This window comes from Poeciliopsis prolifica, unplaced genomic scaffold (genome assembly GCF_027474105.1).
Source record: "Poeciliopsis prolifica strain line A6 unplaced genomic scaffold, Auburn_PproV2 SCAFFOLD033, whole genome shotgun sequence".
Taxonomy (NCBI): Eukaryota; Metazoa; Chordata; class Actinopteri; order Cyprinodontiformes; family Poeciliidae; genus Poeciliopsis; species Poeciliopsis prolifica.
This window is the reverse complement of record NW_026562408.1, coordinates 1,636,463-1,655,091: the sequence shown is the minus strand read 5'-3', so window position 1 is coordinate 1,655,091 and position 18,629 is coordinate 1,636,463. Positions and strand designations below refer to the sequence as shown.

Here is an 18,629-nt window from a genome sequence, read left to right as displayed (position 1 = left end):
CGCCTTATATCGGTGCGAGCTGGTATTCCCCCCGTCAGTCGGAGGGAGGGGCGAACTGTAAGAAACATCCTCCATGAAAACACATGCAACTCTGGCTTTGGCTCTCATCTCAGTTTTGATCAAATATTTTGTTTTAGTTTTAAAATAAAATGAAAAAAAAAACATTTTCATTCAAGTCTTGTCAGTTTTCTCCTAAAATTCTTCATGCATAACTTTATAATAGAAGAATGAAGGGATGTATTTGCTGATTAAACATTTAAAAATGTTTAATCAGCAAATAACATTTCATCACTAAGCATGTATTTATGCACATCTTGTAAAAAATGCATTAAGAAAAACAGAATAGTACGTTTACTTGATCTGTTGGAGATGTTTTTTACAGTGGCGCGCATGCGCTGTGTGCGCCTCTCGTTCAGCAGTGGAAGCATTTCCGAGAAATCACGTTGTTGAGAGCAAGAGGGAAGTTAATAACAAGGCTGATTACAGTAGCCCGCTGCACGTAGTCCGCTGCATAAAACTATGACCTGGACGCCGTTTTATGATCCGGCATGCAGGACAGAGCAGGGAAGTTTGCAGAGTTTTCGGACGTTTAGCAACATGTGCACATTTATTTAAAATTGCAATACTTTTAAAACACCTCCATGCTGTATTAGTGTTCTTATTAGTAAATAGAGTAAATTGACTTAAGTAAAGTAAATTAACTTTTGTTAATTTACTCAAGGCAGAACGAGTCAGAGCGTGCACTCAAACGCATATTATTGTTATAATTATCATTATTAGAAAGAGGTTGCATTAAATGAGGTCAAACAATTGATTCCTTACTGTGTTTTTCATCAGCCAGTCTGTGAGTACCGGCCCACACAGTGACATGACAAATGTGCACATGATACCAGACCAGCCCTTTAGTATAAACTGCAGGCGCAGTGAGAACTGGAGCATTTACAAGAAATGATGTAGTAATTTTCTGCTGCCACTAGAGGCAGACTGGTACAAGCGTTCCTGAATCAGCTTAGAGAGAGGAGACATGAGAGAGCAGCTCTTACACACACACACACACACACACACACACACACACACACACACACACACACACACACACCACACACACACACGCCTTATATCAAATATGTGAAAGAACCACGCTTTTTAGCACTTTTCTTTAGCAAAAAGTGCTAAAAAAAAATAATAATAATAATAAATGAATAAAAGTAATGAAAGGCGATGAAAGAACGCTCATGACTCTTATTAATCAAAATGTTTTGTTTTTATTAACAACAGTTTTGTGTGTGTGTGTGTGTGTGTGTGTGTGTGTGTGTGTGTGTGTGTGTGTGTGTGTGTGTGTGTGTGTGTGTGTGTGTGTGTGTGTGTGTGTGTGTGTGCGTGGGTTGGTGGTGTGTGTGTGTATCAATGAAAGGTTTGCTATTTAAAACCATGAGCGCATCTTAAAACGTTTGGGAAGCCCCACAAATGCCTTGTCACATATCCCCCCCGCCCCTTCCTCCCTACTGTCCTCACGCTGGGACTTCCCGTGCCGCGCGGCGCGGAGCCGTGCGCATGCGCCACGGGTGCGCATCTTCGCTGCACAGGGAACTGCAGGGAGTTTTCCTACGGAGTTTTTCACCGGAAACAAATGTGTGGGATTTCCCGATGAAAGCAGAATAACTGCATCCCATCGGGGCCGGACGGGCTGCATCCTCCAGAGTTTCCGCCCTCTAGTTCTTGGAATGCTGTCAACTCTCAGACAGCACGGTGCAGAGAATGAGGTGAATTATAGGAATTCACTCCAGCTGATTTTCACTTTTAGTTTTTGTTTAATATATTTTGTAGCTGTTCCGCGAAAGCTACAAGAGTTTGTTGGAGAACATTTGTTCAGAAAAAGTATCAGGAAAACTAAAATGTATCAAAAAGGTGGAAATTGTCTGCGTGCACATCCACTTAGAGGGGCAGTAATATGAGTTTTTCACGCAAATGGTGACATTTCATATCATAATCAAGTAACTATGTTACTTTCAAATGCTACATAAAATATAATCTTTTACTTTAATGCCTTGAAATTGGGCCTCTGTCTTTTAAAAAATTCCTGTTTGAGCTAAGTCACCATAACATCGTTCCTCTCTTCATGGTTCAACAATATTTTTACCAGCATTGCACTGAGAATTAGCTTAAATAATGAGCTCAGCAAATGCAGTTCCACCAGGTCTTTGCTAATTGCTGTCAGCTAGTCTGAAGGAGCTCAATGGGGGAGTAGTCTGATGAAAACTGAACTTTTGTTTTATTTTGGATATTTAAAATGTGTTCCAGTTCCAGTGTTAAATATTCAATAGAATGTGTTCTTGCATTATTGTTTTGCTATTACCATTATATTACTGGGAAATGGTCTCAAAACAACAACGTTATTGTTTATTGCAATAACTTCTGGGACAATTTATCCTACAGTAATTTTTTTAATTATGACAGGCCGATTTTTAACTATTTTGAAAAAGTGAGATTCAGTCATTTTTCTTATATTAACTACTAATTTGCAGTTTTGAGTTCCAACCATTATTTCTTAGCATGGTTCTGTCTTATTAGCAGTTTGCTCTGGATTCGGTGCCACTTGAAGGGATAAAACAGTAATTTGAAGCTTTGGCATGAGACAAGCTGCTTGAGCATTCGGTCTCTATCCCCACTGGACCATCTGCTTCAGGTCAGGCCAAAGCCCTCACGCGTCAGCCACACAATTACAGCACATTGTACAGGTGGGAGATTGCAAGCAGGGATTACAAAAAAAAAAAAAAAACACTTGAATTTTAGCTCTGTGCTATTTCGTGACAACATTTGCGGAAAAGCAATTCAAGTAATCTCGTTTGAAGACGGCATGCCAGCCAACAGGACTGTTTTGCAATCCAACATGAATGCCATTCCTGTGCTGAGCTTCCTGATGCTGTCATGTCAAATTCTGATCTTTTTAAGTCACACTCAGAGTTTAACACGGAGGTAGTAGATAGAAATAAATTCCAATCACTTATAAAAGTTCTCATTAAACAATAGCTCAATAAACTGGGGCAGATCTCATGCAACTTGACTTTAGAATAATCCAAACAATGAATCATTTTAAATTGCATAAATTGGTGTTTACTGTTTACTGAACAGGCTCAGGCAATTCCACACTTAATCCCTCCACCCTATTGTCTCTAATTCTCCCTGAACTTATTGTTATACAATCATCAAACAAATGCATTGTTTTAGATATTAGGAGTTTGGAGTAAAAACTTCTTCTCCAAGTTCCTGATCTTTTATTTTCTCATGCATTAAGAGTGTTTATTCCATATTTTTAACATCTAAATCAAAACAACATCCACTTTACAACCATAGATAGTAAATAGGGTAAGAGGAAGCATCTGGATTAAAAACAGAGTGAAATGTGTAAGGAAATGAAAAGGGAAACAGAATCAGTTTCCTTGGCTTCTTCCTATCAAACATCATATGATGGAAACTTTCTGAAAGTTTAGCACCCTCATCAGGTCACTCACTGTATTGTTTTTGAGAGATGAAACACTACAAGTCTGACAAGTTTGAACAGAAAAAGTCTGATTACTTTTCTATACTACAGTGTTTTTGGTTCTACAAATCTACGATTCCTGTGTTTGTAAGTTTGGTTTTGTTTTATTTTCTAATAAGAATTTATATTTTTGTGTGACCTGGAAATGGTTGCTTCTTGGCTGATTTGAGAAGAATGCAGAATCATGACTAGAAAGTATGAAAAAATAAATTTAAAAAATCATCCCGGCTGCTTTATTTGTCTTCCTTTTGGCTGTTAAATTTTGTACTTTCACCGTTTGGCAGCAACATCTGCAGCTCAGGCTGTGGTTGGCTCTCTGCAAACTTCCTCCTCAGTGTCACATGTTCATATAATCGATTATAAATAACTCAATCTCAGTCTGAGGTGCAACTCTTTCATGTCCTTTAGCACATGTTAAATATAATTTTATTTCATTTGGACTTTAAGATGACTTTAAGCTGACAGCTGAAAGAAAATGGTTAATGGTTAAAGAGAAGGTAATAACATAACAGTGCCATGGAGGTCGAAGTTATTTTCTTTACACTGTGATTTTATCTTCTGTGTTGATAAAACTAAAAAGTTCCGCCAAATTACATAAGACGAGACAGATCTATCACAATATTCCTTCATATTGTCTTGTATTGAATTAATAATTCCTTCACTCTTCTGTAAAATATTTTTGACACCAACAACATACAGGAAATATTGACTAAAATACAGGAAATATTGACTAAAATATTCTACAAGGGAAACTTTATTGCAAGAATTAACTTAGTTAGAAATAAGATTTTGAAGCATCAGTAATCAGGTTTTACACAAACCACATATCAATACTTTATATAAAATACAAGGATGTTCTGATTTTCTGTTTAACAAATTCTAAAACACCTGAAAGTAAATGAAATAATTCTTCATTTTCATCTCTGACCTCAGTTTTAGGGGTCTAAAATGCCTGTCATAATCACAGTGATTAGGAAATGTCACAATAAACTAAAAAATAAAATACTTGACACTTATTTGGGTGGGTTAACCTTAATTAAAACCCATTAAATTAATTCAAAAAAGTAATTCAATGGAATACTACTCACATTTAAAACAATAGTACATTTTATAAATTGTGTTTAGCTTATAAATTATATAGTCTGTTGTGAGAGTTTTCATGCAATAAAAATATGTGTATTTTTTTAAGATTCTCACGCTGGATATAAAAAGCTGTGGCTTTAAATAATTTTTTCAAATGTTCTGTTTATGTTGGTCTGTTAGTTTGTGAGTTTAGAAGTGATTTCTTTTTCACCAGCTCGCAGGTTTTTACCTGCAGCTTTTCTAAAATTATTATTTTGCTTTCATATTTGCACAGAATGCAACATCGTAATTTGGGGGGCATTTTGTTTTATTCTGTTAAAGGAAACACAAAACTATTTTATTCCTTCTCATTGAATGTCATGTTTCCTCAAGGGCTTTTGATGAGAAAAAAACTTTCTTTACTTTTTTTCTTCTGCCTTTTTTGTGTCGATCAACTATTAAGTCAAATAAACTGATTGGTTATAGAACAATGAATGTGCTGTATAAATTTCTAGCCAGGAATTTCCCGATGAGCTTGTCAGAGATGAGAGTGTTACTTTAATTGATGGATTAATTAATGATTTATTAACTCAGGTCTTTTTCCAGGGTGAGATGTCATCACAGGGAACATTGTCAATGTTTTTTTTTTTTTTTTTTTTTTTTAAGAGTTTGGTGCAAAAGTTTGAGCTTACATCCAGTTTTCTTTAAACAGATTCAGAATCATAGATGCTGATTTGGTTCAGTTTCATACTTCAGGTTATATTCTCTACTTCCTTTTTCATTTGTAAACCTTAGTTCATGTTTTATTTCTGTCTTTTTCCTTTATATTTGATTTGCTTCCTGTTTTTCTTTTCTCTCATCTTTGCATCTCTTTGTCACATTGGGTTTTGCATTTATGTTGTGTTTAATGTTCTTTTTAGTTTTCTGGGTTTTATGTTCGTTTCTGTTCATTTTCCATGTCTTTAGTTTACCTGCAGGCAGCAGATCATTGTCAGCTGCTCAGGTAATTAATCTCACCTGTTTCTGATCATTTTCTCCAGTGTAAGTTTCTCTCTGCTTCAGTAATAATTTCTCCCATCTTGTTCCATCTGAACTGAACTGATTCTGTTTTAGCTGCCTTTGTTTTGGATTTTTATCTCTTCATCTGACTGTTCAGGTGAGTTTTGTTGCTACAATCCTTTAATACCTGCCTTTTCACGACTTCAACATGCAAAAACTGGCATATGCAGTCTTAGCATATATCACTCAGCATGTATCACTCAGTGATCATTTCAGATTGATACTATGTCTCTCTCTTCTTCTTAAAACTGAGCTCATCTAAATTGTTTTATATCATCAAATACATTTTAATCTATCAAAAATGTACCATGAGTAAATATCAATTTTGTTTTTTAAAGACTCAAGCTGCTAAAAAATTAATTAATTTCCCCACCAGCCAGACCCATTTATTATTAGAAACTCCAGATGGATGGATGGATGGATGGATGGATGGATGGATGGATGGATGGATGGATGGATGGATGGATGGATGGATGGATGGATGGATGGATGGATGGACGGACGGACGGACGGACGGACGAACGGGTTTTGGGAATGTTTGTCCATGTTTTCATACAATTTTTCATGGATAATTATTTCTTTTTGCGTCAGTTTAGATCAGTCATCCCTTCATTGTTTGCAGTTTGAACAAAATGCTGCTAATTGTTTGTTATGGGGAACTAAAACAAAAAGGAACGTAAAACCAAAATGTTTCATTTTATCTTCATTCCACCGACTTCCCGTTTGTTACAGGTTTGCTTTTAAATTGTTACTAGATTCCAAAAGGTTTTTAGATTTTGACATCATATTTTAAAAAGGATCTCATAAAATGTCAAACATTCTTAAAACACTAAGGTTGGTGCTGCAGCCCAAAAACTGTGGAATAATTGATTAATCCATGCATGAAAGCTCATAATCTAGAGACTTAAGGTGTTATAGTGACTCATCTCTCTTTAGCTTATGAACTCAAGAACTATTTTTATTTTTGTGTTTTCTTTATTTTAGTGTGTTTTTTCAATTACTTTTGTTCTTTCTGTGCTGCACTTTGGTGCAACCTGTTTGTAAAATGATGTATAAATAAACTTGATCATAACTTTAAACTGAACTTTTCTTTGGTTATCCAAGGCAATAAACCGCAGTGGCACATCCTCCTCTAAATGTGTAAATAAATTTACGTTTCGGAGTGGCTGACTCAAACCTGCTCAACATGTCATGGCTTAACCTTAAACAGACGGTACTTTGTTAAAGCAATACGGCTTTGTGGCTTAGTTAAGTAATTCTGTAATGGTGTATAATTTCAAAGATAGATTACATGATAGATTACATTATGCTACAAATACTTGATGACTGTTGGCTCAACTCTCTCTGAGGCTAAGAGGGAACTTTTCTTTAGACCAGGTTGGTTTTGATTAACTTTTCCCTTTGAGTCAGAATCTGAAACCTGCTCTTTGTTTTTTGACTCATATTTGGCTTCAAAAAAAAGGAGGAATGGTTTCTCTGCTTCACAGATGAATTAAATGATTGGGTCGAGGACTGCAGAGGTCCAGGTGACTTTGTTAAGTAAAGTGAATAAACCTATTTGGTTTTAATCAACAGGAGTTAAAACATCTTAGCTAAATGCTCCTCTTTACTGAGTAAATCAGGTTTGCTGTTATCCTGAATCGATTTAATAACAACTGAATATTCAACAGGGTGTCCGGATTTTTTCCTTTTGCTTCAGATGACAAGATATTAGAAAACAATAATATGTCAGAATTTCTCTATGTTTTGTTCAAAATAGTGAGTAGGATTTTTTTAATGAAACTTTTAACTCAGATGTGTGTGTGTGTGTGTGTGTGTGTGTGTGTGTGTGTGTGTGTGTGTGTGTGTGTGTGTGTGTGTGTGTGTGTGCGTGTGTGTGTGTGCGTGTGGGGGGGGGTGTGAGTGTGTGTGTGTGTGTGTGTGTGTACTTTGATCCCAGTGCAAAATAAATAAACTCAGCCATCAAATATGTGGCATTACCTTGCCCACTTTCATTCAGTCTTTCTCCTGACGTGAAATTGCAGGTAACCTGATAAACATTTACAAACTTAATGAACGAAATAAAACAAAATAAAAAGAGGATTGCTTGTAACTTCATGGATTACGCTGCTTGTGAATTTGCTTGACATTGTGCATGAATAAACAGATTAACTCTCTCTTTTTTCAATCTGCTTTGAGTGTTTCTTTCTGCCTGCATGAGTAAAATAACAGGTTTTTGCCAGAGACCCATTTAATGACATGAGTCAGCAGAAGCAGAATAAGACTCATCTACTGAAGGAAGACATCTGAATGAAGCTGGTCAAGTAAACGCGCATCGTAACGCATTGATACGTGTATTATGTGGTCGTGTAGTTATTTTTATGTAATTCTTGCTTCCACCCCTCCATCTGTGTTCAACCCAGCCTCTGTCTGTGTCAGCCTTTCTCAAGGTTACTTTAGTTCAGTGGGCGTGTCTTTCGGAACCACGTGACTCTGATGCAAAGTTACTCCGTGTCACATCGTGCTGAGCTGCGTGGATGGCGTGATGTGGCCGCGCATCCCCTTCAAAAAAATCAATCAAATGAACAAAACTAAATTAACACTCAGACACAAAAAGTTGCAATCTTTTACATTTTCCTGATAAAAAATAAAATCATTTTCCAGGATGAACCAGGGGTACCCAGTATCGGATGACTTTTGAAATTTGTGGTCGATCATTAATTGACATAGAGTCATAGAGTCAAGTTAACTTTATTAGAGGCTCAACCTGACCCACAGGCCGTCTGATGTCGTCAGGACCGTCTGCCATTGCGCAGTGCAACGAGGTGAAGGTGGGATGCTGTCCGCTTCTGCTTCCTCAGCTACACGTGTTGTCGTTTATTTTAAGGCAGGTTCTGCACGCTGAGACCCCCTCCTGCCCGGATCGACCCCTTCCCTTCATTTCCCGGTCTCAGATATATCCCCCCTTCCAACCACGCAGCCCCCTCCCCCTCCTCGCCGTCCCTCCTTAATCTCCCAGATTGTCGGCGACTTGCTGCAGTCGATGCTGCAGTTGTGAGCCGCTCCCGACACCTGACTCCATGAGAGAGACATGCTCGCATTCGTCCTGGTCTCTGGGTCACTCTGGATCATATTAGGTGAGTTTCATCGCTGCTGGTCTTTGTTTTACATTCATTGCTGTTTTCCTGCAGCCGCTGCACCTGCAGGCTCTGCAGGCTCTGTCAGGGCAGAGCCTCATTGTGTGCCACTCATTGCCGGTGTTCCGGCGTTGTTGCTTCACAGATGGAGATCCGTCCGTTTCTAACCGGAGTAGATTTGATTTGTGGAAACCTTGACCCGTTTTCTCTGCTGCCTCGTTGCCTGCGCTGTAATAACGCCATTATGTATTTTTTAAAATGATGCTCAGGAAACACGTGCATCTTCCAAAAGCTGCGTCGTTGCAAACCTTAAAGTAACAAAAGAAATAAATAAAAACTTGCTTTATAATCCGAAACATAAAGCTTCGGTCAGATTGGCTCCTTTAATCGGGTATCGGTGCATGTTGGACATGATGCCATGCGCCGTAAAGCAAACCGCGGACATCCTTCAATTTATCCAGACCGAACAGCATAACTCTCCACATATGAAGTTATTGCTCTTATTATGAGCGAAATGGGATAAATTTGCGCTTTTATGGCCTGCCAGCTGCTATAAGGTCGGGTGACATTGTGCGTGGAAACCGGACACACGTCATTTTCAAACCTCCCCACCATCTCCAGCTCGAGTCTCTTGTCTTTTGGGCTGATTTACCGCAGTGAGCCTCATCTGAAATGAGGAACCGCTCAGAGCCCCGCGCCGGTTCCTCTATTTACAGTCAGTGTGCAGGCGGTGAAAGTCAGCATTCAGCCTGAGATGTCCTCCGCCATGCATGCTCCGATGACGATGGGGGGAGGATGAGGAGGATGAGGAAGAATGACGCGCTGCAGAAGAGCGCCGCTGATTGGTGGGAGCTGTCCAGGAGCGAGGTGGTGCTGAATCCTGCGGCCTACCGGCAAAAACATGGCGAGAGCGGCGTGCTGCTCCCTATACCCCAACCCCCAACCATCAGAGCCGCACAGGCTTTTACTACAAGGTGCTATGAAGATAAGCTGCGGGAAATCTCTCATAACCCTGATGAGATTTGTTTTCTCCATCATTACACTTTAAGGTTGCTTTATTTCAGTATAATGACTTGAATGAATCAGAGGCTACTTTTAATGCTAATTCCTCCTAATCAGGAATGATTTTAGAGATGCTCCAATCAGGGAGGTCACCAGGGTTCAAAGGGGCATAATCCTCAAGGTCACTGGGGAAACTGCAGTGCATATAATGAAGAGTATTATATTTAATGTATTTCCAAACATTTAAATCATTGACTCATTTGCTGTCGTTAAACATTAAAGGAAGAACATTTTGTTTCCAGCTGAATGGAAACTTTATTCCTGTGGAATAAAGAGGAAATGACCCAAATAATTATGATAATTTTATAGCATTTATTTAGATGAGCAGTCCTGCTTCTTCATCGAGAATGAAGGAAAAGATTTCCAGAATTATTAGTATATAATATTACTATAACTACATGTGAAGCTCAAATATTGTATTTTGAAGCTTTGTGTTTAATATAAATTGACTCAAGTTATGATTTTTGGTATTTGATCTACCTCTGATATCTGTATTTAATTATTTTTCTGAAACAGAACTCTGCTACTTTAATATCTAGTGCTTAGTTTGTCCAAACATTTGTAAACAATAATGGTGAATAATCCACATCCTTCCACTGCATTTATATTTGCAAGATTATTAATTAGAAGTAATTTTCTTGTTAGCTGTAGAGCAGCTGAGTCTTCTTTCAGATCTGTGGCCGTATTCATGCATGAAATTTTGGTAAAATGCTTCCTGCAAATGAGCTGGTAACAGAGAAATTTAACAAACTTTTCTACTGTTTATAATGAAAGAGGTTGTGTTGTAGGAGAGAATCCTCCCTGAATAGCTAACTGAATTATTAGTGCATTATTTCACTGCAAAAAATGTTTTAGTTATTTTTAGTTGCCTTTTGCAAGGCAACTAAAAAGCCAACATAATATGGATTATGTTGGTGGCATAATCCATATCATAAATATTTCTACATTTATTATTTTTAGCCCAAATTTAGAATTTGAATAGGTTTTTTGATTTTTGTAGTGTTTTTGTATTAGAAGTAATATTATTTTGTAAGAAAGGGCGAGCACAAGTCCAGAAATGAGTTTTATATAGAATCTGTGTGAGTGGAAACAGGCTAAAAGCTGGGCAGCAATAATTAAAAGGGGTTGATTGTTTTAATCACAATAAAAGTATTTCTACTGATTATTGTGATTGGTATAAATTTATTTTGACATACCATGTAAAACAAAGTGTAACTTACAGTTTTGAACTGTTTCCTTTCAGACTACCAAATTTAGAATGAGATTTATGTCTGCTTGCATTGGTTGGTGGCGTTCCTCAGGGAGAGGTTCTCATGACATCTTTTACCTGCCTTCTCATCCAGACACCCTGCTGCTCCTCGCTTTAAATAATTCAATGTAATCTTCATCCAGTGTAGCCCTACGCAGTATGTAATCCAAGTCTTTTCCCTCCTCAATATTTCATTGAAGTAGTAAAGGTGGCTTCATCACACCCATTAGACAGGAAGCAGCTAACACAACATCTTCTTGCTTTTAATTTGGCATCAGAAACTTTATGACTCCTTTTGGTTGATTGCTTAAACAGGTTTCCTGGTGCAAAATATCTAGTTCACATGAGCAACGGACAAGAACTACCAAGCAAATTTCTTTCCATGTACGTCTGTAGAAAGGAATTGTAAAATCTCTTGTAATCAATCTTTTGCAGCAGCTTGGTAAGACAGGATGCTGGGATACGGCAGCGCTCCGTCTGAGAGCCTCGCTGCTGTTTCAGCATTCAGTCCCGACTCTTTCCTGTGAGGGACAATGGGCACCAGCTCAGCCTAAAGTGCTAAAACTGTAGACATAAAAATACTAGATTTAGGTTTATTTTATTTATTTCTCATAAAATGGACAATGCATATTAATCAACATGAATATGTCACATAAAAATGGCAGGTTTAACTAAAAAAGCTAATTTTCCACTAGCAAGCTGATGGAAGAGATTAAAAATAAAAGCAAGTCACAAGCCTAAGAAAATATGTAAAAAAATATTCATTTAAAATTTTCTTTATAATTTAATATCTCAAAAAGATATTTTGTTTCCCCGCTGTGATTTAATTGCTCTTCAGAATGACTTGTTGTTTGCTGTGTGGAAAACGTTCAGATTACATGGGAACTTTCAGATTTAAGATTTTAAAAGTGCTGTTTGTTCTGATTTGGCAGTCAAATGAAAAAGAGAACCACCTCCCACTGATGTGAGGCTCTGCCCTTTGTTTGAATGTGCAGCTGTAGTTTGGACAGGAGAGTTTTATTTGCATGCTTGCTCTTTGTCGCCATGTGCAACCTAACATATGGCTGTGTATCATTTTCATGTAGTGAGGGAGAAGGTGAGCCTGTATTCAGTGTCAGAGATGGAGAGAGTGGTGAGAGGAGGGAGGCGGGAGGAGGGAGGGGAGTGGCAAGAGCGTGCAGCGTCTGTTGAGCTCAGAGTGGTGTGATACGGAAGCCAGCGAGGGCCAAGCAGATCTGAAGCGCTCCTTCGCTGCCCTCCTCTTGCTTGCCTCAGCTTAATCTATCTGGTGCAGATTCACAGGTAATCACCAGTCTGCAGAGCATGATGCGATGTCCGCCTGTTTCCCTTTGAGACATCACACACATTTATGGACTTACACACACACACACACACACACACACACACACACACACACACACACACACACACACACACACACACACACACACACACACACACACACACACACACACACACACACACCCATACACACACACACACACACACACACACAACTACCAGGCACGCATTACACCTCAGCGGCTCCTGGACACCTCTGTAAGTCCTGCTGCTTAGACCACAATATCTTTAAAGCTTCTAGAAATCTTATTTCCTTGTCATCTTTTATACTTTCACTTGTTTTCCTTATTTAGAAATATCTGCTGCTGCTGCTGCTGCTGCTGCGTAATTTTCTGTTTTCTCATTGTTTTATTATTTCACTGCACATGGGATGATGGCAGCCACTAGCTGTGCTGCATCAATGAAGCAGAAGGATATGTGTGTGTGTTACTGTGTGTGTATCTGGATGTTAGTGTCTGACCTTCATAGAGATTGACAGGAACAAGTTGAGATCAGTATTGCAGCAAAAGTAAATGGTGACAGAGCAGGTACTGAGCGTTAAAAAGGAAAAACACTGAGACAACACTACAGGTGAAGTAAAACCGTGAATCAAGGATGAATTGCATTTCAAAGGAGAAAACTGAGACGGTTCTTTTAAGATGAATAATGTATAAATCGAGAACAGCAGTAAGGTTACTACTGGTCATCTGCCTTTGTGCTAATAGGCTGTAATCTCCCCACACTGGACTGTAATCATTGGTGATGGAGCTCGGATGAGGCGATGGGGCGGGACTTAAGGGCAAAAAGTCGACTTCCCTTCCCTCTAAGCCTGATTCGCTGTAAGAAGTGTGTCTGACCCGTTCCATCAGAGCTGAACCATTGTGAAACTTCTTATATAGTTACGGTGCTAAAATATTTTGCTAAGTCAAATCAACAAAAAGAGTGGATGCAAAAGTGGCTGAACTTATTATTTTCAGCATCAGTTTTCAGTCCTCTGGCTTTGGACTGTGCTACAGCAAAGCTTTATGTCATAAAAATTAAAAACACATTCTATGTGACGATTTCTATCCGTTTGAATCCAAACCCATTCTACCATTTTTTAAAATCCCAGATAAATTGTGGCTGAATATGTTAATTTTTACAGTTTGATTTTTGGCACCTGTATTTTCCACTTTTTCATTCCGCTCCTGCAGCCACATGTATGGAAAGGTCAAATGATTATTTTCGTCCGCAGCATGTGTGCGAAACATTGTGTTTAAAGTCCACATTTGTTTGGTTTTTCAGCCAAACTTGTTGATGTCTTCCTCCGGACATCTACTCAATGTCAATCACAATTCATTAAATAAATCTGGCGTCTTGCTACATTGACTGTACATTTATCATTAAATTTTAAAGTTGGCCAACCACAACCATTTTCCACTGTTGTCATTCATTTAAATTGAACCCAATGTTTTTGCCAGCTGGCCACATGTTTCAAGGAGGTTTATGTCCTGATTCTGGTTTGTTTGGTGCTGAAGACCAAATTTTATTCAATCATGATAACTTCCTGAATCATTTTCTATATTTAAATATTTCATATGGAGCAAGATAGAGTAATGCAAGAAGTTTTCTGTTACTTCACTTTGCTTACTTTTTCCCATTTTGAGAAATGTAAATTCCATCTGTAGCAAAAAGGTGCATTTCTCTGCTTATCTCCCCATTTGTCTATTTGTCTGTGTGGGTGCAATATATCCACGCAACATCTGAGTAGATGGGATGTAGAAGTTTGATTATGATGCAAGAATTGCATCATAAAAATTGCCTCATATGCAAAGTCATTATTCTTTGCAGTTCTGCTGCGTTTGCGGTCCAAATTATTTCCGTCTTTCAATCAGCACTGACCAGTTTCCTGGAAAAAAGAAAAAAGAAATTCACCCAGCATGCTTCTGCCACTACCATTATTTTATAAGGATGGTCTGTTCAGGGGGATGTGGAGTGTCCATTTCTGCCAAATGAAGGCCAGAAACTTACATTGTGCGCTCATCTGACCAAAACACCTTCCTCATGTTTGCTGTGTGGAAAACTGCAGAACTTCTTTCTACTTCCTAATATTCTATAAAACCCAGATTTATGGGCAGTAAAATTAATAATATCAAAAGCCTGAGCTTTAGTTTGTTGCATATTCTCTTGATTTTTTTAAAAAAAGCAAATCCTATACAAAATTTTTCATCTTCTTAATGTTTTTTGTATTTTTAGGAGCAGAATATTTATTTTGACAAGTTTACTAAATAGGTGTTCATAAGCCAGCATTTTAATTAAAGCCTCTGAATATTTTGGTCACTATTACTAATAAATAAATTAAAAGTAAAATCCTGAATGAATACTTTGTGTTGCACCTTATATTAAGTAAAACATCACCCCAACATCCACTTTAAATCTGCATGAACTGCATGAACTGTGATCAAGGGCCGACCAGAATCATGCAAAGGGCCGTAAATGGCCCCTGAACCTCTCTTTGGACACCATATGACCAAAGCATGTCCATCTGCATTAGAATAGGTGAACATATTGCAACTGGTTAAATTTGATTGAGCACAACTTCAGTCAGACTTCTCTGTTTGCATATTTTCTTAAAGTCCTATTTTAATAAAAGCATTGCTGTTATATGAAGGATATTCCATCAGTTTTCAATTTTCTCAGGTTAATTTAACATCAGTGTTTGTGAAGAGTGTGTACGTTTGTTCTAAACTAATTTCCGGTGAACAGCAGTGACAGTTTGCCACGACATGTCTCACCGACTCTCAATAGCCAAAGTCAACGGAGAAAGCAGCTTTTCAGCCACACAACAATATGAGTGCATAAAGAAAAGGGGCTATAAATAAATGGCACTATTCAGGTTATAGTTTGCTTAATTTATGAAAGAGTGCCTTGCCACAGTTCCAGAGATGTGATATAGCCAATGGCTCTCAGCAAACTTTAAAGTTTTTCATATGGGGTCACAATGAAAGCAAAGCCAGGTCTTAGGAATATAGTATTTAACTTTTTTAATTTTTTTAAGCAAGATCTTAAAGTGTTCCTCCTTCTGGAGGTCATTGATGTCACTGATGGGGATTCTGCAGGCCTGCTGTTACTTTGTCCCTCCAGCTGAAGCAACAGTCCTTGCAGAGGGCAGCAGGTCATATTTCAAACCCTGCGTGTGGATGTATTTATTTGGATGCGTGTGTGTCACTGGGGTGCCTTATTGAGGTTACTCTGGGACAAAAATGGCTTTCAGGAGTTTGAAGGAACTACTTTGTTTATTCAAATTAATTACATCTCCTGATTAAAGGCATTCTGTACATTTGGATGGTGCATCAATTTTTATCTTGTCTTTTCATGTTTTCCTGTTTCAGAAATTGAGATGTTATAATTGGTTCCTTCTGGTTTATATTTCTGCTATAACTTCTGGTGGATTTCGCCTCTGATCCTCGCAGGATTCAGTTTCCTCATGAGATCTTCAGTTGTCCTTGGTCATTTCTGAGTCCTAACTTCTTCCTGATCTGTTCTGAATGTGTTTAATTTTTTTCCCTAAATTCTTGCCTTTGTTGTATCATCACTTTGTTTATTGTCAAAATCTTTTTTTTTTTTTTGTTCCTTCATCAGTTCTTTTTGAGTTTATGTTGCCTGCATCTGGATTGTCATTACATTCAACACGGACGTGTTATTATAAGAGACTTTAGCAAAGACTGTGGTTGTGTCACCATAGATATAGTCTCAACCAATTAACTACCAGACCGCCGCAGAAGCCAAGTTGAACGTCTTCGGGCGCCATTGCTATGGCAGATGTCGTAAAGCACCGGGTTGCTATGGGCCGTAAAGTCGTTAGATGTCGTCGTACAGTCGTTAGATGTCGTCGAAGGAAGTGGGGGGAAAATTGAGACCTTGAATCCACTTGAGTAGGAATGCAACGAATTTTAAACATATTCGGTAAGCTTCTGTTCCTCGGCGTGTTTTATTTTCGTTTCCATATTTTTCTGTTCTTTTTTTAATCGTTTTTCTGTACATTAGCTGCAATAATTTAGTATTTGCTGATAATTAGTCACGAACGTTGCTATGGTTAGCATAATGCTAACGCTACATAAATGTTATTTACTTTTTAAATGGTTTATTAATGAGTTTCTGCTGCTGACAGGTTGGTATTGTAATGATTGCATGTCAGATGGACATGAACTGTTGTCCTATTACTGACTCAGATCCACCAACATTTATATTTGTCAGAAAAATCCAGGGATTATGATTGTTGTAGCTTCAGTAGAACCTGGGCTCTTTGGGGGTTAATAGTTTGTTGCCGTGATTATTTCATCAGTGAGTTTTAGATATATCTGCAAACGTTTTTATTGTTAGGCTGTGCAGCACATGTTCTTGGGAGACCAGACATATTTTTGAGACCGGATTCAGAATGGATCATTCTCAGAATATCTATTCCCCATGGCTTTACAAGCTGCACCTTTATTTTATTTTATTTTTTAACGTTGATATAAGCTCCTTCTCTCTATCCGAATTCTCTTGATGAGAACAAAAATGGCGCCATTCTTAAGTTTAATAATCAGTAAAGTATTCTTTTCTTCTTGCCTCAGTGCAGTTTGCATGGATGTCCAGTAAACAGTAGCGTTTATAAAAGAATGGAGGGAAAGCAGAAATAATGAGGGCCAGTTAGAGGTCTGGATTGGCTGTGTGTCTCCTGCTGTTGTCAGGCTACTTCCAGGAAGGAATATGGGAAGCATTGGCATTTCTGTTCTGGATTAGTTGTAAGATTTATGTCCACACTGTGGGCTCTACATCAGATTTTGTGACTTTTGTGTGGGCTCTACATCAGTTTAGACAGGTAAAGTTTAGACTTTACCTGTCTAAACTTTACCTGTTTAGACAGGTAAAGTTATTGGGTGTCCAAAAATGATCAGCAGATGTAGGTTTATTTGTGATATACAAATAAATCTAGAGATTGGTACCAGTCAGTCAAATTTCCCATTTTAAAAAGTGGGTGTCCAATGTCTTGTGGATAAGTTCTCTTCACTGTGTCCATTTTGCAATGAAGTATTTGTAAGCGTCTGTATTTGTGTGCAAGGATGCTTTTGTAACCACCCGCACTCTATTTTTTTCTGGCTATCTGCACAGTGGTGTCAGTGGGTTACAGAGTCTGCCTATATTTAGAGCAAGTCTATTTCTCTTCATCAGCTTCTCTGTTCAGACACGGCACTCCACTGTCCAATCCTCGTTTAACTCAAATAAATAATCTACATCTTGCAAGGTTTGCAATGCAGCTTTAGCCAAGTTGCTTATTTAGTAAGATAAGCTAAAACATTTTCACTCTCAAATTTAAATGCCAATTTGGATGACTATTCCCATTTTTAAAAAATGAAGAAATTAATAAATAATAAGAATGAGGAAAAATTAGAACAAAAAAATGAGAATGTGATAGTAAATAAAAAAAAAACAATTATTAGAAACAACAAATAATGTAATAATGGTATTGTTGAAGGATATTAATTTATTTTTCACTGGAAAATCAAATGCGTTTCTGAACATTCTTATTCTTCATTATTTGGACACAATATTTGGCACATTACTTTGTCAAGCCACTTACTTATTTTTATATTTATTGTTTGTTTTGACGGAATCTATCCTCAATATTGATTCTTCATTTTTCTGTGCTTATCCTGGTTAATTCCAAGAGTGGAGAAATGAATTTTTCAAAAAATATAACTAATATAACAAGAAAACTAAAATAACAATAAATACATGCAAAATTATCTTTTAAAAAAAGTCTTCAGTCACCAGATTTTCAGTCAATAACAAGAGTTATTGTTATTTTAGAAGTATTTGGTTGATAAAGTGTGAGAATTAAGCTACATCTATATCAGAAAATACATTTATCACCTAAATTAAAACTACAACTTTATGAATTTATTTCACTTTATAATACATGATATTTAGTTTCAGAAGGGTATAAAAACAACATTTTAAATGACTGCCTCATGTTTTTTATGCAGATTTTTACACTTTGTAGCTAACTTACTGGACTCAAGCTACTGGTTCAAGTTTGTAGCACAGTTGATATTTTATTCAAGGGATTGAACTTTAAACAATGTTCAGACATTTTAGATCTTCAGGCTGCAATACAATGTCCTCATCTCAAATATTTTACTTCACTCAGTATTCCAAACTCTTGAAACTGTGCCAG

General features: G+C 37.6%; 1 protein-coding gene across 2 annotated transcripts in view; it reads left to right on the top strand.

The window, feature by feature from the left end:
• Positions 1 to 8,474: 8,474 nt before the first annotated feature.
• Positions 8,475 to 18,629, top strand: part of acsl6 (acyl-CoA synthetase long chain family member 6) — a 37,428-nt gene continuing 27,273 nt past the window's right edge. The window contains exon 1 of one of the 2 annotated variants that reach the window (XM_055051389.1): positions 8,475 to 8,778. In XM_055051389.1, coding sequence (XP_054907364.1) covers positions 8,733 to 8,778 — 46 coding nt within the window. In that variant the 5' untranslated portion in view covers positions 8,475 to 8,732. Of the gene's footprint in view, positions 8,779 to 16,289; positions 16,376 to 18,629 lie in introns of those variants that run through there. The other variant, XM_055051390.1, reaches the window with a different exon arrangement.